We start from the raw sequence: 24,230 nt of genomic DNA, 5'->3' as shown, positions 1-24,230 counted from the left end.
ATATATATTTTATACATAGGTAGATAAAAGTAAAATTAGGGCTGTTTGTGGCTGAGTATATGAAGGCATCAAACCTTCATAGCCTCGTTGCTGCAACATCAGTTCACACCCAGCCTGGAGAGTTGACTTATTTTGTGGTGGTCGAACGAATTGAAAACTTGACCCTCCCCCACTATGGTTAGAATAGGTTAGTTACTTAGAGCTAACCCCCATTATATATCAGGAATTACAAGAAGGGGGATCATAAAAAAAAAAAAATTAAAGTAATATGAAAATAATGATTGTATATTTGAGGCATTTGGTTGTAAAACATGGTATAAATTATAAATTGAAGTTTTAGGGATCATCAGCTTTTTTTAAGGTTGATTTTATGAATTTTTTATAATATCTTTTTGAAACTTAATGTTTTTTTAAAAGTATAATGTTGATATGAAGCTATAGTAAGTAAAATTGGTTGTAAGTAAAACATTGCAATTAATGAACAGTTTAACATTGTAAAAGTTTTCATTTTTGCAGTTACCATGTTTTACGACCAAACACTTCATTTGATTGTAGAAAGCATGTTATAATAAAGAAAGTAGAAGTATATATATATATATATAAAAAAATTTAGTGAATTACCACAATCCGAACAAACTTTCAATGGAATTTCATCTGTATTCGCTGATTGTTCATCTGCCTCATGCTCAGACATATGTTGATCGAAAAGAGCCATATCAGTAAAGTAAACATCACATCTATCGCACACTATTGGCCCATTTAAAGGTATTGGTTTATGATTAGTATTTCTGAAAGCAGAAAGTTTAGTTATTTCTCTTTTTGTTTAAAAAATTATGTGGATCAACATTTCTCAAAAGAGACAATACATCAGTAAGCACCATGATACAATTTGATGTTAAGAGTGGTGATACACATCATTTTTATTAATCACAATTTGGATTTTCCAGAAATTACTATTACTATTACTTCTACTTTAGTCCAGGCCTTTTGAAAAAATCCAAACTTCCTTAGGAAAGTTTAAATTAGGAAAGTCCTTATATTGTTAACATTGAACTATATCATGATCGTGACTGTGTATGTAACATGGTGAATAAAATAAGTGCATTAATTGTTTACCTCAGTTGCTGAGGGTTAGAAAACAGCTTTGTCAGTTTAGCCTCAGTTTCTATACACTTCTTTATGAGGTTTGCAGCAATATCAAGATGATCAAAGCAGTCATCGCAAATGGTTTGGGGTAAAGAATCGTTCGGATTAACGACAATGGGCAAGCAAAGACTCATTTTTTCACATATATCTAAGTCATCATCGAATATATCTGTCATGAGCATTTGTTTAGCTTTTCCGCATAAACGACAAATATCAACTAAATAAATATAAAAAAATTTATATGAATAGAAATTTTTATAATTGAATAAATAATGTTTAATAAAAAAAAAGATAATACTTACATTCAGCAACTTCATCGATGCGCTAGATTTGATGAAATCATGAAATTAAAAAATAATTAAAAATATTAAATTATAAAATTTTCAATTAAAGTATCCAATTTAAAAACTATTGGGTCAAACATATAGGGAAAAAATATAAACTGCATTTAAAATTTAACATAGCTAACATAAAGTCCATTCATAAAATTCTAAATTTAAAGCAGCGGTTTCCAACCGGTGGTCTGTGAGTCTTTGAATGGACCATGGAAGGGATTATTGGCAGCTCCATTTTATTAACTATCAATTTTATGTTTGTGTGCCAGCTAAAATGTTTTAACAGGTAAAAAAATAATAAAAGTGATTCAAAATGCACTAGTTTTCAAATTTTCTTCATAGGAAACACTCCTTTACTATCTGTAATGAGAACGGCTGCACATGGTTCAAGTTCAATCCGGTTTAGTGGTCCACAAATTTCTGTAGATTGGAAACCGCTGATTTAAAGAAAAGTGAAGTTTACAACAATCAGTAATAGATAAAATTTAAAATGAAATTACATTCTTAAAACAACTCAATAGTAGAGAATTAAGGATTTCTCAAATAAATGTTACAAAAATAGACACTTTCACTAAAAATAGTTGAATGAAAAATTAATGTTTTGTTTAGTGGAACATTCAAAACTCCAAAAACATATTTCTTTATATAGTTTTTTATAATCAGTTATAAAATTTAAAACAATCATTAAATTGTAGAGGAGTTTGGAAAAAATAAAAATGTTTTTTTACAGTATTAATAAAAGAGTCCATTTTTCTACTCTTTAATATACTGAATGGAATATTCTTAAACCAGAGTTGGATAATGAGAAAAAAGTATAAGTTAACAGAAGATAAGTAAATTGTTAGTTGATAAAATCTATATAGCGGAGAATTTTCTTTTTCTAAGAAATATAAGAAGCTCTATTAAAAAACTGTTTACATTCTATTTTAAAACTCAATTCTAATATCATCAAGAGTGGAGGTAAGAATATTTTGGAGTTTTTGAAGAACTACAAAGTCCCGAAGTCAAGATAAAAAAAGCAACATATAAGTTTATATAATTTCAATTTTATTACAAATAAATAGCTATTAACATATGAGTTTATTAAATTCGAAATAAAAGAATTTTTCTTGCAATCCAATCGATATCTTGCAAGCATAGTCAAATTGAAGAATAAATAAAATTAATTTATAAACTTACTTGAAGTTACCTAACTCAACATCTAACTTCTACTCCTGTTTTTAATAATGATTATACTTTGGAACCAACAAAATCATGTTTTACTTTTTTCAATTTATTTAGCAAATCTCAATTTTTATTAAATAATAAAGCCAATGTTCAGATAAGTTGCAGATAATTATTTATTCTTTTAAGTCAGCCATGAGCCAATCTAGTGCGTCCAGGAGCCCTTCCCAAGTGGGAATGCTTGATTGAGGAAAAAAAATCAGTTAAGGGTGATTTTGATCAAATTACCCCAGCACCGTTGCATAACCATTGGTCGAGAAACAGTATTTCCTTATAAAGTACTGAACCCAAGACCCTTCATGGTACAGGCTTTTTTTCTCTTCTCACTTTTAATATATAAGATAATAAAGCAGTTTAATAATGTAACCCAAACCTATAATGATTTTGGAGACAGTAACACTTAAAAATAGAGCAACGGGAACTTTTAGCAACTTTTGCTAAAAAGATAAGAATCAGGATAATCTGTAAGGCAAATAGGGTATAACATAGCCAGGTTAATAAAAAGATATTATTGATGGTAAATATGGTCCCAGGTCAGACAAAAATTACCGATTACATTCAGCATTAGCCAAATACCTAAAATTATTTCTCTTAATTACATAGTTCTACTTCCAAAAAAAATTTTCTGCAAGAGAACAATTCCAGATTTGTTGAGTTTCATCTAAACAGCGCTATGTACTTTCCAAGCTTATTTATCAGGTGTAAATGAAAATTCTTAATTAACCATTTTGTAAGGTCATCATTTGTAAATTCAAACTCTTTTAATGTTTATTGGTTAAATAATAAATGACACTTTAATAATTTGATTTACCTGCTAAAAATTACAATATAACTCAGTGAGATATATTTTGTGGGATGAAAATAAGTCAACACAGAATTTAAAAAAAAAGTATTCTCTGGTGGTATGTTAATTAAAAAATTAATTTGCCAGATAACAATGGCACAGGATATGACCATACAAATCAACAAGTGCCATCTCTCTTTAATACCATCTATTTTAAAGCTCATACTTTTTCTAAAAATTCACTTTTCAATATATTGTTGTAACTTATGAAGAGTGGATTCTTATGATTGGAAGAATTAATTTTATAAACTTATAATGATATATTTTTAATTCTCTACTCGGTACCTGAAGTGTTATATGCAGAATTTATAAAGTTTTTATAACATAAAAAGTTCACAGCATGGTGTGAGCTTGTACCATATTTTTTTTTTATTTTGAATAACGTCAGACGTTTACTGACCATTTGGGACTCAAGGGAGATATTTAAATCCCCTAAGCAAAATTTAATGTAAAAATAATAACATACTCATCCGATGAAAAAAATTATATAATTTTTTTTGCAACAATTATCATTTATATTCAAAACTTTTTTTTAAAAAGTTAATTTCTGATAATACCGTATTTTATATTTTTTTAAATAACATAAATTGTATCCATGTTAAGCCTCAAAACACTCTTTATTATTTCTTTAAAAGTTCAACGTTTCGGCCATCCTTAAGAACAATCTTAAATATAAATTTATACATCAGATCCATTAATTTATAGACTTTTTGCAGGCTATTCTGCCCAGGTCAAATTAGTCTATTGTGTCACTTTATTGTTAAAATACATTTTTGTTAAAAATATTGTGTGATAATAGAGTTAAGTTAATCAGTATAGTGAAAGTGAGATAATGGGCTAATTTGACTTAAAAAGATGACCTGGTAAGAATAGCCCACAAAAAGTTTTTAAATTATTGGGTGTGAGGTATAAACTTATATTTAAGATTGTCCTCGAAGATGGCCGTATTAGCCAAATAAAATAAAGAGTGTTTTTAGACTTGACTTGAATACCACTTATTTTATTTAAAAAATAATGAAAATTAACTGGGAGTAGTCTAGCTTAAGAGCTTAAAGTATTGAACGTGTCTGTATGAGAAAAATGGGAGGTCTAATTGATTATGTATAGAAAAAAAAATTATACCCACCAACTCCAACAAAATTTATCTCCATATCAAACTATTTTGACACACATGACAGTTATCAGGGGAATAAAACATAATGACTATCTCAAAAATCAAGGTAAGGTCAAGAATCAAGTGTCGTTATAATTTTTTTAATTTAGAGTCTGTTATACGATAGGCAAGAATTAAAATTATCAATAACTTATGAAATGAACTTAATTTTTCCTTTACCAATTGATTGATAGTGAAACCACTATAAAAGTGATTGGATCGTAAGTTTCTATTGATTGATGATTAACTAATCAAATACTGAACTGATTTCAAGTCCATCATGAAATATACACTAAGAATAAACTGAAGAAATCAATTTATTAATTGCAAATAATTTGCTAATCGATACTATAAGTTTAACTTCTATGGACATCCAACAATTCAAAAAATTTTATAAATATCAAAGTCAAACATGATTCCAAAATTGAAAAATAAGTAACATACCGATAGTCTTTTATTTTAATAATTTCCAATTTAAATGAAGTATGAAAACATCACTATGGAGAATACTAACAAAGGAATTATGACAACTGTTACATACATAGCAAATGATATGTGTTATTTTTGGAAAACTAAGAATATATCCATTCAGTATATAGATTAAAATAATTAGATTCATCAAATAAACAAATAAAAAGAATACACTAGTAATTTATTTGTTTGTGATCAAAAACAATTACTTCTTTTAGCCATGGGACCTCTACTGGCACTGAATCAGGTTTTAAAATATTATTCTCAAAACACTTTGAGGAAAAATGTTTGCCACAAATCAGATCAGTCTTTGTAGGCTTGAAATCAGGACGCCCAAGGGCTGTTTTCCATTTGTTTAAACAAACTTCGTCATTTAAAGGAAATCTGTAATAGACAAAAAAGTATCTTAAATGTTAGGCTTCTTGAGTAATAATGATAAGAGGTAATATGATAATATAACGAAGAAAAAAAATAGCTGTTCCTAGTCCGATAAAATATGGGAAACAAAGGGTAATAATAAGATGGATGAAGGAGTGTGAAAACGCTCATTATGTTTTGAGAAGTCTTCCAAAAACATAACCAAACGTCCTAATGATTTATATAAAACAATTAAACTATAGTATTGACAGTTATAATTTTCAAAATATGTAGTTTTTCCAAAGAGAAACTGAGGACTCTTTCTCTACAAAGAGTTATAAACAAATATGCAATGGAGGTATTCTCCAAAGAGGTAAGAAATTTACGGTTACTTACGCATAAAAGCTGGTTTTCTTATCCGTTAACAATGTTTCACAGTTAGGGTAAACACATTTCATCGATTTTGATGCCATAACTTAATAACAGTTTTAATTTCGAGACTATAGCAACATAATAAAAAGCTATTCGCACGTAAACTCCACTACGCAGCGCGCTTCCAGAAGCAACTAAATATTTGAAGTTGAAAACTGGTGAGGCACGTGCTTCAGGTTCATGACAGGAAGGTTATAGTGGTTAATTTTGTATTTTGTTTAGCTTAGTTATTTTTAATTTTAATCTGTTATAATGGAAGGTGAAACTGTTACTGAAAGTAAACAAGAAGTTATTAAGCGTCGTGCAATGAAGCGGCCCAAAGAAAATCAAAATGGAATGGATGTGGAGGAAGTTAATGGAATTCAAGGAAATTCAAAATCTGAAAACTCACTGCCTAAAAAATCTAAAGTAAGTCCAAACTTTGAATTTAGAAAAGTGCCAGTCCCAAGACATAGATATACCCCATTAAAAGAGAACTGGATGAAAATATTTACACCCATTGTGGAACATCTGAAACTGCAAGTAAGGTTTAATTTAAAAACTCGTAATGTTGAAATTAGAAGTTGCAAAGAAACAGAAGATGTAAGCAGTGTCCAAAAAGCTGCAGATTTTGTGAAGGCATTTATTTATGGTTTTGAAGTGGAAGATGCCCTGGCTCTGCTCCGTCTTGAAAATTTGTTTGTAGAAACCTTTGATGTTAAGGATGTAAAAACATTGAAAGGAGATCACCTTTCAAGAGCGATTGGAAGACTGTCTGGAAAAGGAGGGCGGACTAAGTATACCATTGAAAATGTTACTAAAACTAGAATTGTACTCGCCGATTCACGGATACATGTTCTAGGTTCCTTCCAAAACATACAGGTAGCTATGAAAGCACTTTGTAATTTAATTCTAGGTAGTCCTCCTTCAAAGGTGTATGGACAACTTCGTAATGTTGTTAATAGGATGGGTGATAGGTTGTAAGTCATGTATAAATTGTTTCAAAAGTGTTAATCATATTCGTTTATTGAAGTTGTACTTTATTAAATTTTTCTTGTTTGTTATGATGATTCTTATCTATTCATTAATGCTGGTTATGATATGATTTCTTTAACAAGTTAATATACCATATCTCCTATTAAAATATATTTGTCAGTTACAGGAAGTTTACTATGAATTAGTATTTTCTTAATTCAGTTCCGATTTATTTTATATTTTCCATTTGAAGGTTATATATTGGCAAGTAATAGTTTTGCTAAGGTCAAGAGGAATTCAATTCATCCTGATCTTCTTTTCTTTCATATTATATTTTGATCGCAACTGAAAGTTATTTGTCTCATGAACTGAATTTTGGAAGCTGTATATGCTCATATGCAAATACTTTAGTTCTTATTATTACTTTGATTAAGACCAACAAACAGTTGTGCATGTTATGTTTAGTATTCAATCTCTGAAGAATTTACTGAATTTTATTTTATGAATAAAGAGTGACAAGCTGAATCTTTAATATCTTATTTCAATCATTGTTTCTCATCTCTAAAGTTTTGTAAGTTATGTTTACTGATTATAAAAAGAAATATAATGAACAACATGTAATTTTAAATTGAATATATTGTATTTTATTGAACAAGTTCAATGACTAGTATGTTTTAGTTTTAAAGATGTCCAGAATGCTTTGGCTTGTGTCATGAGCAGACTTGAGTACAGTACAATCTTGGTAATATCTCTAATATGCGACTAACAAGTTGTTGGATTATCAAATGTTTCGTATATAGAGGGTTGATTGTAAATAATGAATCAATATTGAAATTATTCATAGTTCAATAGTACCCCAATTTGTTACTAAAATGTGTATTTTATTTTGTACAAATCTTATTAGTATCCTTAAAATAATTTTTTGGAATGTGTTTTGTATGATAGTCAGAGGTAAATAATATTTACCTGAAACATGTATCTACAATTATGTATTATATAAAATATTTTATATTCATACGCGCTTGTGTTATAATATAAACAAATATAAATTTTATTTTATTAATATGATAATTAGTATTCCTTTGTCAACATTCTAGCTGTTCTTTTGCATGAAATGTGAATGTTTTTTTATTATTATAATATTAAAAATAATTGAGAAAGAATGGTTACATTATGCTAATATTTACTTATTTCAACCATTGTTGTATTCTTTAATAAATGCTTTAGATTTAGGATGAAATAAATATTTATGAAATACTTTCAGTAGGATTATCTTAATGAGAGGCTGTTTCTGATTTAGTTAACGTCAAGAATATAACTGTTAATTTCCAAGTTGCGAAACTACCTTTTTAAAATGTTTTGAAATAGGGTGGACAGTCTTGAGAGGGTAAGTAGTACTAAACAGGAGTTTGAGTTTATTTGTTTTTGTTAAAGATCTAATTTTTATTTATTTTGACTTTTGTATGGAATGCAAAATAATAAATTAATAACCAGATTTAAGGTATTTGAAATTATGTGTTGGTGGCCACCAATTTGGTGGCAACAAAGTTCATAAGACTTGTTTGTATTCGTAAGAAATATTTATTTATTTTTCTTGTTTAGTATTATTATTAGCTGGTGTTACGACCCTGATGTTGATTTAAATTCTGCCCTTAACATATTTTGCCAGTCTTTATACATATTGCCTTAGTCTTCAAAAGTCTGATACCATATAGAGTTCTTGCATTGTCAGCAAACCTGTCCTCCCACTGAAGCTTAGGATACTCATCTTATTTCATGCTCTAAACGTGCAGACAAGGTTTTATAGGAGATTATACGTTATTCCATTTTTTATACATGACCTACCAATCGAAACTTGATTAATTTAATTTTAGTGCATACATCTAGATCTCCAAATATGGCACTCATTTCTACATTATTTCTCGTTCTCTTGGTGACTTGGTATAAACTCCACTGTATATTCTTTTCAGCATCCTCATTTCAAATCTGAGGACTTGTTCTTGGGATCTAATCACTGAAATATAGGTAAGGACCAGAGGGATAAGCATCTTACAAGTTCTAGTTTTTGCATTATTACATAGTAAACTACTTCTCTATGGCTTATGGAGAGTGAAAAATGATCAATTTGCTAAGAGCCTGTGAATCTCTTCTATCATACAATTTTAATTGTTAACTTGTTTTCCGATGTATGTAGGTATAGGAAAGATTGAACTTTTTACGAGTTCAATCTGTCATATACCTAGATCCTATGAATCTTCCAATCTACATATTTTGTTAAAATATTTTCCAAACAAGAAATATCTCTCTTCCTCCTTATTGCTCTTTATCTTCTCAATGTTTCCTCTACATCAGGAGGGTTCAGAGAGATCTTCAATATCTCTTTCTCTAAGATCTATAGGGTCCAGGTTGTCTTGTATTTTCTTCCTCAGTAGGTTTTGGAAAGGAAAAATCCAAATATAATGGCAATTTCCTCTGTGATTAAAGATCTCTTCCTAATCCTGCTGGGATGATTCTGGTTTGTGTAATTTAAACAAAATATTTTTAAAGGTAAAGTAAAATATTAAATTGTTTATTGTAATATTTTGCAAATTGATTATCTCATTCTTTATGCATATAACTATATATTTTGTAGTTATTTATTATATTATATTCTGATATTTTTCAAATTAATAGAATTCTTAGGAAATCAGTCTTTAAAAAATGACACAAAAGTAGACTAGTATTGAATAAAGTATTTAATGAGTCAATCTTTTTCCTGATATAATTTCCTTTAATTCACAAACGGATCGAGTTTAAAGCTCAGAGTTCATTGTTAGAATAACTTGAAATATCCCAGTAATAGATCTTTTTTTTTAAATGAGTTAATGTATTTAATTTTTAACATTTTAAGGCTATTATCATGTAATTAATATTTTAGTTTAATTATTGATAAACACCAAAGTTTGAAGTCATCTCCAATACAAATTATGTTTTAAATCAATATATTAATTTAATTAACAGTAGATTAATTGATTTATCTGAGACTAGTAGTTTGGGTACAACTTTCATTTTAAGGGAATATATTCTTTTTTAACAAACTTTTAAAAAGGTTTTGGTCAAATAATATTATTTAAAAACAATTATTTAATTACTTTGGCTGATTGATTAAAAAAAACATTCTTAGTTGAGGCCTAATTGTATTGTTATTTGAAATAATAACAAAATTTTATGATTAAAAAATTATCTTGAATATGTATGTATTATAACCTTAGTGGCATATAATCTGGTGGATAATCATAAGGTTTTTTTTTGTACTTGAATCTTCTCCAATAATGAAGAAGCTCTTATACGTTAAATGCTAGGCATTATTGCCTAAATTTAATATAATTGATCCACTTATATATGCATTTATCTTATTATAGTAATGACTTGGTCGGTGCTCCTCTATTTTTCATTATTATGACAGAGGATAATGTTTTAGATGGGTTCACTTTCTAGAAGTAGAGGTTAGCTAAGGGCCGCATATTTTAAAATTATTGCATTAATTAGTTCACTTCACATTTCATAAAAATTAATAACTATGAATTCAATAAAATAGTAGCAGTTTTATTTCATATCATCTGTAGCTGCAAAAACATTTATCTTCTAAGTCAATTTAATAAGACTTAATAATTTTTTTTTTAAATTAGGAGTGAGTTGGTTTGTTGAGATTCTCATCACAGTCTGTGGGTTCACACCTATTAAAAAGGATCTATATTTATTCTTGTTGATTTTCAAGGTAAAAAACATTGCTAACAAGTATATATAGATCCGAATATAGAGAATATTTTCTCAGCATATTTCTTCAGGAAAAAATTAATGAATTTTCTCTAAAGACAGTTTTGTAAAAATCAAGATGTCACAGCACTAAACCTTTCATTCATAGTGAGATCTGACTGCTTGCCAATGTTAGGTGGTGTAGCTCCTTGGGTGCTTTGTTTATATCCAAGGGATAAGAGAAGAAATTGAATTTAGGTAAAATTTTCTTAAATTCCTGAAATCTTGTGATCTTGTACTCTATTCTGCACAATATCCCTAAACTGCATATGATCAGAAACACATTCTGTTTTCCTAATAAAGACAAATTAAAAAAAATGTCTTCACCTACTTGCCTTGTAGATTGATGCAGTTTTGCTTTGAATGATTTTAGATGATTAATTAATTTTATATGCTAACAACTTCTTTCCTTGCAATCCTAGATTCAGTTCAATTCAATATCTCCAATATTCCTTCATCAGCTGCAAGCTCATATTATATTATATCTTCATTCAAGTCTTATATAATAAATAACAACAAGAGTGAGTTGCCTAACACTAAAAAAAATTTAATAATTTTTTTCTGTGGCTCATCCATTTATAACATTACAAAATATTGAATGTACTTTAGAGCAAATAATAGGGAAAAAAAGTATATATAAGAATAATTAATACATAATGAAAAGTAATTTTTAGTCCTTTAAAAAGAAAAAAGGTAACTTGTGGTATAATTAACTTTAAAAAAAAATTATAACATTTACTGCGTCAACACAGCAGTTTGCATGGGGATTAATTTAATTCTATAGGAACTGGATGGTAAGGAAATGATGGAGTAAGCGCGATTTGAAGGTACTGGAATCACAGGAGGAAATAGGAATGGAATTCTACCTGGAAGAGAGTCTGGTAAGGAAAGATCTGGCAAAAGTTGCAGTTTGGGGGGCTGTTATGTGTTAGGCTGGAGGTCAGAAACGGTTATTGCGGGAATGAGTAGAGGATTTGAATTTAAGCAGATCTAATATGTATGATAGACGGCGGAATTGGTTAACTTGGTAAAGGAATGATGCAAGGAAATATGACGGTAGGAAGAGTATAGTCTCTTCAGCTCCTCATAAAAACGGGAGATGGATGGATGGGTCTCTGGGGATCTTGAAGAAGAATCGTACAAGGTAATTTATTAATCATTAAGGAAACAGGTAGTGACATAAAGATGATCAACAAAGAGCAATAACAAGTAAGATCTGCAGTACAGAAATTATTTTTAACAGAGAACTTCAATAATAACTTTATCGTATCTTATCATAAATTAAAATTGAATTCTATATCACCCTAATTTCAAACTATTAATAGTCAAAATTTAATAAGCAATATTGTGCCTTGGTTTGGTTTTGCAATGTCGTATCTAATCAAATATAATAATTTTTAAAAATAAATATAATTATTCAAGAATTAGAGAATTCATTTTTTATTTTCAATGCTTAATTTATTTTATCCTCATAATAGTACATTCCACAAGACCTTTCACAAGCAATAATAAAATCATAATTAATTCTGATAAATCTCTGAAGAGAGATCATTTGGATTAAACATATTAATTAAAGAGGATTTCATTCTGTATTGGCCAGATTTTTATCTCTTTGGCCTGGCTCGACTAGCTTACACTGCTATGATAAATCAATTTGTCATACACTGCCTCTTGTGTTTACCAAATTAACAGTAAGATCTAATATATGTTTTATGTCCAATGCAGCCCCTGATGAAAAATGCAATGATTAGACTGCATGATACAAATCATTGTCTTTGGAATTTAACTTGTTTTTTAAAAGCTTGACAATACCTATATATTTTTTGCAATGAAATCTGTTGTAATACTTACCATTTTAGTACAAGGAAAGCAACTTTTCTCCTCATAAGTAAAAAATTCCTTACTAGGTGCTCTATTCATCGCCAATTCTGGGTAAAGTAATTCCACTAGAAATATGAAATTTTTATTAATTGTACCACATCCATATCTTAATGTACTCCAGGTTCCCATAGGGAAATGACGGCTCTTGGTTGCACACCTCTATCCGCCCTTAATAAATCACCAAAGTTTGTCGAGTTTAACAAGGTTTTTTGGAGGCAGTTGTGGCGTGACCTATCAACCTCACTTCAGCTGATGAGCCTTTTCAATTCCGGCCTACGCGGGTAGACTTATTTCGTGGCGGCACCACGGAATGAAATATTTGTTATTCCATGCATCGTTTTACAAACAATATTCTTTAACGCTTTTTCAGAGGTTTATTATTGTACTAATGTTGAAAATTAAAATATTTACTGTTTCTAAGATTAAATTGAAATTAGTCAGATATATCGGAAAAACACTGTACATCGTGTCTCGTTTTAAGAGACCCGAGCACTTTAAGGTTTAGGGGCTCCCCAGATTAAAGAATTTATTTTTTTAAACAACTTTGGGTTTTCAACCGAAATAAACAAAATAATATTCATGATTGTAGTTTGAATCATTATTTTATTTAATATTTGAAAAGCAACAAACACCTTAACAAATATGTCACCAGGGCCTCTAAATCGTTGGTTCCAGTGAGACATGTAAAGACAGCACTGAATTTGAGTGATCTCTAAACCTTCAATATTTTTGGAGATAAAGTTTTTCAAACACCAATTCTATATCTACTACTATATCTCGGTAAATATTGAACGTATAGGGCTCAATATGAAGCCCGTTAATTTTACTATAAAGTAGTTAACTATGATTATTCCCCTAAAAATTGCGGTTTTCATAATAATTAACAAAAAAAATTCACAATTTGGGGGTTTTTGGTGGAAAAAAAAATTAGATTTGGAAAACTGCATTTCAAGATTTCTTTTACATAAAGAAGTTTATCAGGGATCAAAATGAAGCTCATTAAATTCAATATCATGAACCTCTTTTGGCCTCCAGGGTCGTCAAGCCTTACCACAAGAAAATTGGAAGAACTCGTAAATTGTAAATTGTTAAATATGGTTCTTCTAAGGCTGTAAGTGTGCCATAAGGCTTTGAAAATTACCTATTCTTAGTGGTCATAAAAAAAAGTCAGTTTTTATTATATTCCGTTAATCTGATGTACTTGGCCATGCACTCACTATATGCATAGAGCAGGCATGTATTGTATAATCGATATTGATCGCGGATGAAGCCAATAGTATCTTGTTAAGGACATTTTCCAAACTTTCGTTAAGTCAAGAAGTCCGTAAGAGGCCGTTAATGCTGTGTTGAGGCATCACCTAGGCAAAACCTGGAGTCTTCAGCAGTACCGATTCGATTTTTATATAAATTATTTCGAGGGGGTCCCACGGAATTTAATTGTACACTTTTTCAGTTGTGGACTTTACTGTTATTTACTCTACATATGAAAAGTTAATGGCCATTAAGAGGAAGTCCTAAGATAAATTTTATCAAAATTGTTTTATTGTTGTTGAACTGTTTTGGGACTACATTCTATAAAAAATGGAAGTTCTACTTGTTGCAGTGGTATCGCAGGGTCGAAACCTTACAAAGCTGAAGTTACGTTTTGATGGTCGACAACCAGTGAATTGGATGAGTAATACCTGAAGAACAATAGGATGAGCATAATACCTCTCCATGGCATGGTTTCACCATTGATAGTTGGTGAGAGGGTCCTCAACCTTATACAGACCTAACATGCATGGGTATGGCCATGCATTCACAAGTACGTTCGGGTGTCCTTGTGATTAGTTATTGGGCCTTTTGTTGCTGTATGCATGTGTTCATTTACATTTGGTTTGCGAAATTAAGAGAAAACTATATAGTAAAAAACCTTCATCAATAAACGGTCTATATAACACAAATGAGTTTTTCCGAATCGTACTGGTAATTCTCGATATTAGCGAGTTTAAACAAACAAATTCTTTAGCTTTATATAGTGTGATAGACGTAATTTTAAATATTAGTCTATTTTTCTACATAAGCAACACTTCGGTCGATAAATTTTAGAATACGCCGTGTCATTTCTCATTGCCTTCCGGGCATTCCTTTCATTTAAGGGGCATATTGCTGTGGGGAGAAGGTATGATGATAAATTCGCGTTAATTGTAGATTCAGCAGAGATAAGGTCCGCCAGCAATACCACTTTTCGATCATGAAACACGATTGCCGGTATTCTGTGGCTTTATGTTCACTAGAACCACAGTGATTCTAGTGGTGAATTTTTGCCAACCCCTGGCGGCTACTCTGAAGTTGCCACCGTGTACTAACCAAGGTGGGAGTGTTACAATTGGTGTTACAATGGATCGCGGGGAAATAAATATTAACTGTCCCAAGTGAAAATCGAACCTACAACGTTCTGGACCGGGCACACTGAGATCCACGCCCTAGTATCCTTATTAAACATTTGAAATTCAGTAGGAATTAGGCCTATTATAAGTGGAAAAAGGTAGTGCGACCAAGCGACGGGGATCGTTGCATAGCCATGCATAAGCCACAGGGATCCAAGCAAAAATCATGCATAAGCCATGTACCAAGTTAAGTGTCCGAATTAGGAGATATAACAGCCGAGCACGTTGAGGTGTGGATCTCAATGAGAGAGAAAAACGTTGTGTGCTCGATTTTCATGTGGAGCAGTTAATATTTCTTTCCCGGCGGTCCAGAAAAATGAATAACACTCCCATCTCGATTGGTACGCGGTGGTAACTTCAAAGTAGCCGCTAGAAAGCTAGAGCCTTTTTACCAACCCAGAGCTTGAGGATAAGAACCACTAGGCTCACTTGCTAGACAGTTACCTGTACCAGTAAGTGTCAGAATTAAATTTTTATGTTCAATAAGGAAACTCAACTATATCAAGCGACTAAAGCCCAGTTAGGGTACTAACTTGTCCTGTTAGGGTATACCTTACAATCCAATTCCAGGCTACTATCACCATGTTAAATTTTGTTCAGTTAATACTAACACATTTAATTGTAGGAATTAAATTATTCTGTGATGTAATGTTAATAATGGAGCGATGGTGGTGACAGTTTCAGAACTTTAAATAATGTGGGTTTTCTAGCCTGTTCCTAGGAAGAAATGTTGGAATCGAAGACAGAGAAAAACCGACTCCTAACTAAAGGAAAGGGGCCTTCACACAGACAAAAATGTTTCCCAGCATTTTATGAAAACATTTTGAGCTAAATTTTTATGAAAAATATTGAATGGTCGTGAACCCTTCACACTCACAAAATTTCAGTGTTTTTTATTATTGCATGGAAAGACTGTGTCTCGCGTTGTACTCAGCCATAGCTGCCTACATCGCTTTACCCATGGTTGATCAGAGGCTGCAAGTATCATAGTTGCATTGTGTGCAGCATTAATGAAGACCTTTAATAAAAAAGAAGAAAAGAGAGTTGGCCAGAAATTGGTTCAACTAACCCTTGGTCATCATAAACTACTTCCTGAATTGCTGCAGGAATGGATTGATTGTTCCTATTCCTTCTTGAAAGCCTTCAATTTTTTCACAGGAGGATCACTCATCATTGAACATATAGCAAAAGATTTTGATAAATTGCAGAAATATTGCACAATATTTTTTTCTTTCCCTTTACATTGCACTCTTCTCTACAATATTTTGAATTTTTTTTCACAATATTTTTCCTCACTTTCAATATATTTTCACGAAAATTACATCTTCATAATTTTTGCCAGTGTGAGGTTGCCATAAGAGTTAAAAGACCTTTTGAGAGAGCATTTAACTGCTTCCACCATTATAATTTTTTAAGTTTCAGTCTTTGATTTAGGATCTTTTGTTTTTTTCTTGACATGTAGAACCTGCGACACGTTTGGTCAAATTTAGCTAGGTTGATTGGTTACCAGAACGAGCTAGTAGACCTTATCTGTCCTTGCAATCTTTGAGTTGTCAAGGGAAATCAGAGGACATGTTTCATAAAGAAAAGTAAAGAGTGATGTGATATTTTCAATTTTCTTGAGTTTAAACTAGTCATAGAATTTAATTGAATATTATCATAGTGTCTGCCTCATATATGGGATTTTTATTTCTTGTTCAGATTGTTGTCATCTATATATATAACTGTTAGAATTTTAGAACTGCAAGAAATAGACGTAACATGATGCACATTCACAACGTAAGCTAGAAACCGTACAACAACTCATCACTCAAAGACACATCAAGTTCTTTGACAGTCTCCCTGCTTCCTTTAATCCAATCTTCCAATCAGTCGCTTCATACCACCTTCCCGCGAGGTGGGAGGGCAGGAAAGTTTTCAAAAACCCTGTAAACATTACTCTATAACTCCTTCTCATGAACCCTCCCTCTCCTACTTTTTCGACTTCTGATTGTTTTCTATTATTTAACATTATTTTTTGTCTCTAAATATTAACTTTTTAATTTTATCTTCTCTACTTAATCAACATCAAAACAACAAGATAAGTATTTCACCATATACCTTCAAGTACCATTGGTAGAAAAAGGTAATATCCTATTTGAATTATGTAACCATAGTAATGCAACCTATTAATTTAATGTTTTTCTGTTTTAGAGGGATTGGAAAAAAAAAACTGCAAGAAATGTTATGTGTATGTAATGTAGAGTGGTGAAATCAGCACTGAACCTTAGAGTACTTCTGTTAAAATAAACCTGATTGATGGTAACTGTGATAATAAATAAATAAATCCATTTCTTACATTTGATCTTTTTTTTTTTTGTTTTACTAAGTCAAATTATTTATCATAACAAATCATATCATAATATAATTAATCATTACTAATTATAAGATTTATATTATGAAGAGAATATGGAGATTTTACACTAATTAATTAACTACAAAATTTATAAAAATCACATTTATTTATAAAATTCATTAAGACAATTTAAAACAATTCTTACAAAAAAATTAATAATTTTACAGCCAAAAACAATGCAACAATTTGTCACATTTTAAAGCATACAACAAATAGTTAACTTAAAAAATAAATAAATCTTATGATTTTAATTGTTCCAGTTAAAATATGGGATTCACTATATAGTCGTCAAAACAGAGATTATCATTCCTCAGGTTTTTAAGAACTGTATTTTTTTTTCTGTATTTTGTACTTTACTGCTTCACTTTTAATATCCTTCATGATGTGCAACGAACAAACACTTTAGAACATTCTAATTCTTCTTCAATAACACTTCAAATCCATTTTGTTCTCAACCAAACCTTCTTTACAATTTTAACTCTACCTGCTGCCAGCTGGAACGATAGTTACCATTTTTGTACTACTTAAAGCTTCTTCCTCTTCAATGTCATGTTGCCTTTTCCCTGAAAAAAAAAGTGAGCAAATTTAGTTTATTAAAAAAACAATACATAAATGGCTCAGCTATCTATAACTAAATTTGGACCTTCTCAAGTATACAATAGTATACACAAACTTTACAATTAAACTATTACATTTGTCAAACATAATATAGATTAATAGTAAGGTTATTCAGCTGGCAGTAGAAATGATAAATGTTAGGAGTAACATTTGTTTGTGAGAGGTTAGACTTACTAAATTTGTTTATAATAATTTATTGTAATTGTCTGTAATAATTTAATTTGGATAGTTTTTGAGAGGTGGGTAGCTAAGTGAGTAAGGGACTTAGTATTTCCTTGGTCCAGATTCAAGTTTGGCTGTGCCATTATTTAATCAGCTATATCGCCCTTGGGTCAACCCCTGGAGCATACTCTATGAAGTATGTACTTTTAATTAGAAACAAAATCTAGTGTGGCTTGTGCCTTTTGCCAAATCATCCCCTGGCACAACCATTGATCTAGAAACAATACTTCCTTATGAAGTACTGAACACATGACTCTTCATATGTTACATTACTAAATTTTTTTTTGGTTTTAAAACTTGTACATGTTTTACAAATTGGGCATTCAGGAAAGAACCTTATTATTTTATGCTGAAATATATCTTCATCACATTTGTTTCAGATTAAGCCATTAATAAGTAAAAGTAAACTTCAATGGTCTAGCTGTCAACCAACTTCTTCATTTACTTATAAGCTCATTTAATAAATTATTTACTGAGACACAGTTATTATTTAAAAATTAAATAAATATTATGAATAAACTAGAAAAAGAAAAAAAAATTACTTTTTCTCGTAAAAATGTTTTCTATTTCTGCCAATGTTTTCCCTTGTGTTTCTGGTAAAAAGAAATATACGAAAATTGTTCCCAAAAGTGCCATTGTGCCATAGAAATAAAATACTCCATGTTTTTGCATGTAAAATATCATTGTTGGATACAATTTTATTGTGAAAAAGCTGAACACATAGGTCATGCAGGTTGTAAATCCACTTCCTACCTGTTAAACAAAAAAAAAATTAGAATTTAACAAGTAAAATAAATCTTATCCAATATTATTATTTTAATATTTTTACTCTACATTTGTTTTACTTTCCTAATTATCTATCATAAAAGTATTATGACAATTTTGTTAGGGGGAAAAACTTTATTAAAATATAAGTAAAAAATTGTACTTCCCAACATCTGTAGACTGCTAGTCACACAGCATACTTATTTTAGTCTAATCAGACGATATTTTTAATCTAACAATAAATAGGCCTATATAAGAATACTATAATAATTACAAACATTGGTAGTATACAACATTAGAACATGACTTTTTTTTTTTTTTTGTTTCATCTCTTTGGTTCTTTTTTTTCTGCCTTTTTTAAACTTTTTCTTTTTCATGATTTTTTCCTCTCCTTTTCCATCTTTTCCCATATTTTGGTTTTAACCCAAAATTAAAAAAAAAAAAAAAAGTATTCCATAAAAATTTAAAATTAGATCTTATCAAGCAATTACTTTTTGAAAGTTTTGGTTTGTCATAAAACATTTTGAGAATGTAGAAACATGAGTTTTTAAATGTAATATTTATTTCTAGCAGTATTTCTGATTGAATATTTAAAAATGATTAAAATATAAAACATATTTTTTGTATTTTAGATTATAAGAAGGAAAATATAAAATGTAACATTTGTAACTTTATTTTCTTTTGAAAATACAAAAATGTATTTGCATTTCCTTTCTAAAATAAAAAAAAAAGTATTCGTATTTTTTTTTAAAATAAATAAAAAATACGAATACTTTTTTTTAAAATGAAATAATTAATGTTATTTTTGTAATTTAAATAAACATATTAAATTATAAAAGCAAAACTAATTCAGATGTAAGTATTCTGTTTTTTTATTTTAAATACAAAGTACTTCTAACATTTTGTTTTTGAATTTTTTGTTCTGTAATTAAATTAAATACTTGATGATTAAAATATGCTGTATATTAAAAACAAATAATATTGGATATTTAAATATTTCATTTTAAAATAAATAATTAAAATACTTTTTGCCCAGATTTGATTTAAAGTAATGAACATAGTATTAAGTTCTGTAATGTAAATTGTTAAATACAGTATCAAATAACTCTATCTTCTAAATTATAATATTAAGATATTAATACTTACTCCTCTTATTTGTACAGGATAAACTTCTCCGATCATCGACCAAGGGAGTGTTAAAAATCCAACTGTACTTGACAGTATATAAATTAATATAGCAATAACAGGTAGGAATGTAGGAGGCTTGTCAACTGTATCGCTTCCACTTCCAGCATCGCCAGTTATATTTAACGATGAAATACTATCTTCATAATCAGTAAGGTTTTCTGTCTTATTGAAGAGAGGAATTTTATACTGATCATTTTCAAGTTGCGGAAGCTGAATAAGTACAAGGGTTGCCAGAATCATGAGCGATATCGTCATTCCCATTCCTGATACAATTGCTGTTACTCTTCTTCCGAACCTTCTTGACATCCAGGCAGCAAATAAGGTAAAAATTAAACGAGTTAGACCAATTAGGACTGCAATAACGAAGGGATCTGCAGTAACTCCAGCTTCACGGACTACATCAACCTAAAAAATAAATAAATAAATTATAGTCTATTAAATTTAAAAAATAAAAAATAAATTATAATATAATATACACTATATACAATTTTTTTTATTAGACAGCATTATAAAGCATTTAATTTATCAAAACTAAATTCAAAAACACTTGTAATAATTTTATTAAATATTTATCATAATATTATACATTTATATGTGAGTGGGTGAGAAGCCATGAATTATAAGTGAAAATTTTCCAAGTAAAAGGGATTTTTACTACTTACTAGAGCCTGTACCAAATTTACACTTCAGTATTGACAAATATTGACGAAATTATCAATAGTTTCTAATTAATTGTTGATAATATCATAATTTTGTCAATACTCAAGCGAGCATTTGGCTTGAAGGGTGGTAGATAAAATAAAAATCTCTTATTCACAAAATTAACAAGTGCAAAACTTCCAACACTTTAATACATGTATATAATGAAATTCATACTTTAAAATAGGAAAAATAGGAAAGAGTTAAAAAGATCAAAAATCTTGTTTTGTTTTGTCAACTAATTATGATGAAAGTTCATGAAATAAGTTGGAAGAGTAATATGAGAAACGTAATTTTGTACATATGGATTGAATTATTATGTGCTATAAATAAATTTATTGTAAAATTAATTTAAGAGAGAATTGATTGTTTGTATTTATCAAAACTGAAATTTGATTTGAAATCAGATAAGTAAAACAATTAATTTCTACTCAAAAATTGGATCTTATAAATTACAAAACTAGATTCTATGTTTCCATATACTTACTGCATAAAAAATGACAACGAATATGCCAGTGAGTTGTTGGAATAGGAAAAATGTGTTCATAATTAACAAAGGTTTATAACACTCAGGCCGTGCTACTGCTTTTATGACGCTAATGAAAGTTTGTTTCTTTCTATTATTTTTCACTCTTTGGGTTATTTCATCCAATTCCGTTTGAATAACTGAGGGATTCTTGGTCGCACGGAGTACCATGAGGGATTCTTTGGCTTTATCTGGTTTCTTGTGGGACATTAACCACAACGGACTTTCTGGTAAGAAGAATATTATCAAGATTGAAGATACGACAGGGACTGAACAGCATATTGCTGCGACCATTTTCCAATTTTCCTGTAATATAAATGACAATGTATTAATGTGGTATTTAAAAAAAAAAAAATTATGTCATTATATATTTATCTACTCTAAATTCCATACATAAGGTTTGGTAATGGTTTTAAGTTTAACTAATACTTTAAAATTAGGGACTTCCACAAGTTAATGTAATTCTAAGAAGGAAATTTATTTTTATTAATGTAAATCACTCACTCAAATCAATAAAAATAAAACATAGTTGTTTTACATTATTATAAAAGTAATATTAACTCCAAAAAAATAAATGGCAATTGTATGAATAATATAAAGTTCAAATAAAAACTAAGAAATTGTTAAGTTAAATAATAGCTCAATGTATATATGACCTTCTTTGTTATAATGAATATTCACCTGAAATATTAGTCCCAAAATGTAAACGATCGCAACACCTAAAGATATGGCTATTGATGTTCCTGTCATGAGATAGCCTCTTTGCGCAGCTGTCGATGATTCGGCCATGTACACTGTAGATGGTACACTTGAAAGTCCACAAGCAATTCCAGTCAATAAACGACCAATATACAACTGTATTAGGGAAGGTTGTATCGTGATGCATAACCAACCGATTATTGCTGGGACATTTACAAAAAGAATGCCAGTCTTTCTTCCTAAATAATCTATTATCGGTCCTATCATCAAGCAACCAATCGGTGTTGAGATGGTCGCTAAACTTGCTAAAATAGAAAAAACAACTTACTTTAGAAAATAAAATAAATATTTGTATCTTATTAAATAAATATAAATATGTTATCTTTTACTAAATGATAAAAAAAAATAATGTAAAATACTTTACCTATCCATGATCCTTCACTTGGGGTAACATAAAGAACATCATTTGGGATCATCATGTAAGGTAGCACTACAGCTGAGAAACCCAATGTCATGCCAGAAGATATAACAGAACTGTTTGATATGATGCATAGCACAAACTAAAACCAAAAATAATTAATTAGTTTATTTTACCAATGACCTTTAAGGGAGAGGCAATATAAAAATTACTAAATGAGTAAATTTATTAGATCCAATAATATAATATCTATCATTTATATGCTACCTATAAGAGCATATTTCAGTGTGTTTGTTTTTGTCTCACAAATGAAAAAATGTTTTAGTAACCAATCAACAATTAACTAATACCTCTGTAGTATGTTATAGTAAATAAAAGAGGTCATATGAAACAAATTAGGAATATAATTATACTGGAAATAATAAAAAAAGTATTTTAAAAAACTTGTTCTTTTTATTTTATAAATATTCGCGCTATCTTTCTCTTAAATTCATTACAATTTACATTCAAAGCAGCATTTATAAAAAAAAAGTATTAAATAAATTTTAGAAGGATTTTTTTTTTTTATTCTTTATTCAATTGGATTTCAATTCTGTGGACCATTTCAATATAATGGTCACTCAGAACCACAATTAAAGAATTTTTAAGGTATTGGGAAAAAATAAATCCTTAAAGGTGGCTACTTTTGTTATCCCAGTTTTATGAAAGTATTGTTCATAAAACATATATCATACACCAATATGGTAGTGTCAATATATTGAAAATCATTTACATTTTTACAATGATCAAGCAATTTTTTTTTAAAATTATTTTGATTAATTAAGTTAAAATTGTCAAAAGTATTTTAAAAAAAGAAATACCTCTATTAACTTTTGTTTGCATAACAACATAACATTGACCTTATTTACTTCAATTGTAATATTTAGAAAATAATAAACATAAGTAGAACGGAAAAAATAATGTAAGACTTACCGACTTTCTATCTGCTCTATTCAAATTCATACTTAATGTACTTATTATTTTTTACTTTTACGGAAAATGCTACCTAAAATACCCTACTTTAAGTGATCAGGGATACGTTTGAAAGAAAATACGCTTCAGTACCTTTACAATATCCAATAAAATATCTTTATCTTGTTCAAACATTTGAATAAGTGGTATTTTCATTAAATACCAATTAAAAACAGTTACTATCCAGTACAATAAATTCAAAGATAAGTGCATACCTATTTTTGGCTATTTACATGCCGTCGGGTAAAATGAAGGATTTATTTGTTTATCATTGATACATTTATTTGAAGACTAAATCTGAATTAATAATATATATATATATGAATATAATATAATTTTATTAATTCTGATTAAGAAAAATAAATAAAAAATAAAGTGGGACGTCTTGAGGTAACACTTTATTTATTTATAATGTTTCAGAAGTTTTAGCTTTATTGATAAGACATAATATTTTGAAAATAATTTGAATAATGTTTACTGAATTATTATGTCTAAAACCCTAAAAGAATTCCCTGAATTCTAATAATTTAACTATTAAAATAAGTTTTCAGTATAAACAACGTAAATTAGTGTTCGTTATACACTATCAGCAAACGATGAAATTTTTTTAATTTTTTTTTTATATTTCAAGGAACCTTCAGTGTATTGAAGTTTGGTTATTTTTATTT

General features: G+C 29.2%; 3 protein-coding genes across 10 annotated transcripts in view; 1 reads left to right on the top strand and 2 right to left on the bottom strand.

Annotated features, from left to right (window-relative positions):
* LOC106688095 (zinc finger protein 714) overlaps window positions 1-6,062 on the bottom strand; it is a 9,148-nt gene extending 3,086 nt beyond the window's left edge. The window contains exons 1-5 of one of the 2 annotated variants that reach the window (XM_014432400.3): window positions 5,927-6,062; window positions 5,383-5,557; window positions 1,449-1,470; window positions 1,117-1,363; window positions 622-788 (exon numbers count right to left, since the gene is read on the bottom strand). In XM_014432400.3, coding sequence (XP_014287886.1) covers window positions 622-788; window positions 1,117-1,363; window positions 1,449-1,470; window positions 5,383-5,557; window positions 5,927-6,003 — 688 coding nt within the window. In that variant the 5' untranslated portion in view covers window positions 6,004-6,062. Of the gene's footprint in view, window positions 1-621; window positions 789-1,116; window positions 1,364-1,448; window positions 1,471-4,882; window positions 5,049-5,382; window positions 5,558-5,926 lie in introns of those variants that run through there. The other variant, XM_014432401.3, reaches the window with a different exon arrangement.
* A 152-nt stretch (window positions 6,063-6,214) lies between these two features.
* l(1)G0004 (lethal (1) G0004) lies at window positions 6,215-7,987 on the top strand. Its single transcript, XM_014432402.2, has one exon. The coding sequence runs from the start codon at window positions 6,215-6,217 to the stop codon at window positions 6,923-6,925; it is 711 nt and encodes a 236-aa protein (XP_014287888.1). The 3' UTR covers window positions 6,926-7,987.
* Window positions 7,988-17,503: 9,516 nt separating this feature from the next.
* The window catches only part of LOC106688090 (uncharacterized), an 80,667-nt gene continuing 73,940 nt past the window's right edge, over window positions 17,504-24,230 (bottom strand). For 6 of the 7 annotated variants that reach the window (XM_014432384.2, XM_067047217.1, XM_014432385.2 and 3 more), the window contains 6 exons: window positions 22,558-22,693; window positions 22,116-22,438; window positions 21,396-21,740; window positions 20,168-20,614; window positions 18,799-19,009; window positions 17,504-17,979 (listed from right to left, as the gene is read on the bottom strand). In XM_014432384.2, coding sequence (XP_014287870.1) covers window positions 17,897-17,979; window positions 18,799-19,009; window positions 20,168-20,614; window positions 21,396-21,740; window positions 22,116-22,438; window positions 22,558-22,693 — 1,545 coding nt within the window. In that variant the 3' untranslated portion in view covers window positions 17,504-17,896. Of the gene's footprint in view, window positions 17,980-18,798; window positions 19,010-20,167; window positions 20,615-21,395; window positions 21,741-22,115; window positions 22,439-22,557; window positions 22,694-23,523; window positions 23,674-24,230 lie in introns of those variants that run through there. The other variant, XM_014432386.2, reaches the window with a different exon arrangement.

Source organism: Halyomorpha halys, unplaced genomic scaffold (assembly GCF_000696795.3).
Source record: "Halyomorpha halys isolate HHAL.00 unplaced genomic scaffold, Hhal_1.1 Scaffold1051.1, whole genome shotgun sequence".
Taxonomy (NCBI): Eukaryota; Metazoa; Arthropoda; class Insecta; order Hemiptera; family Pentatomidae; genus Halyomorpha; species Halyomorpha halys.
The sequence above is the reverse complement of the archived record's forward strand: the minus strand, read 5'-3'. Positions and strand labels throughout refer to the sequence as shown.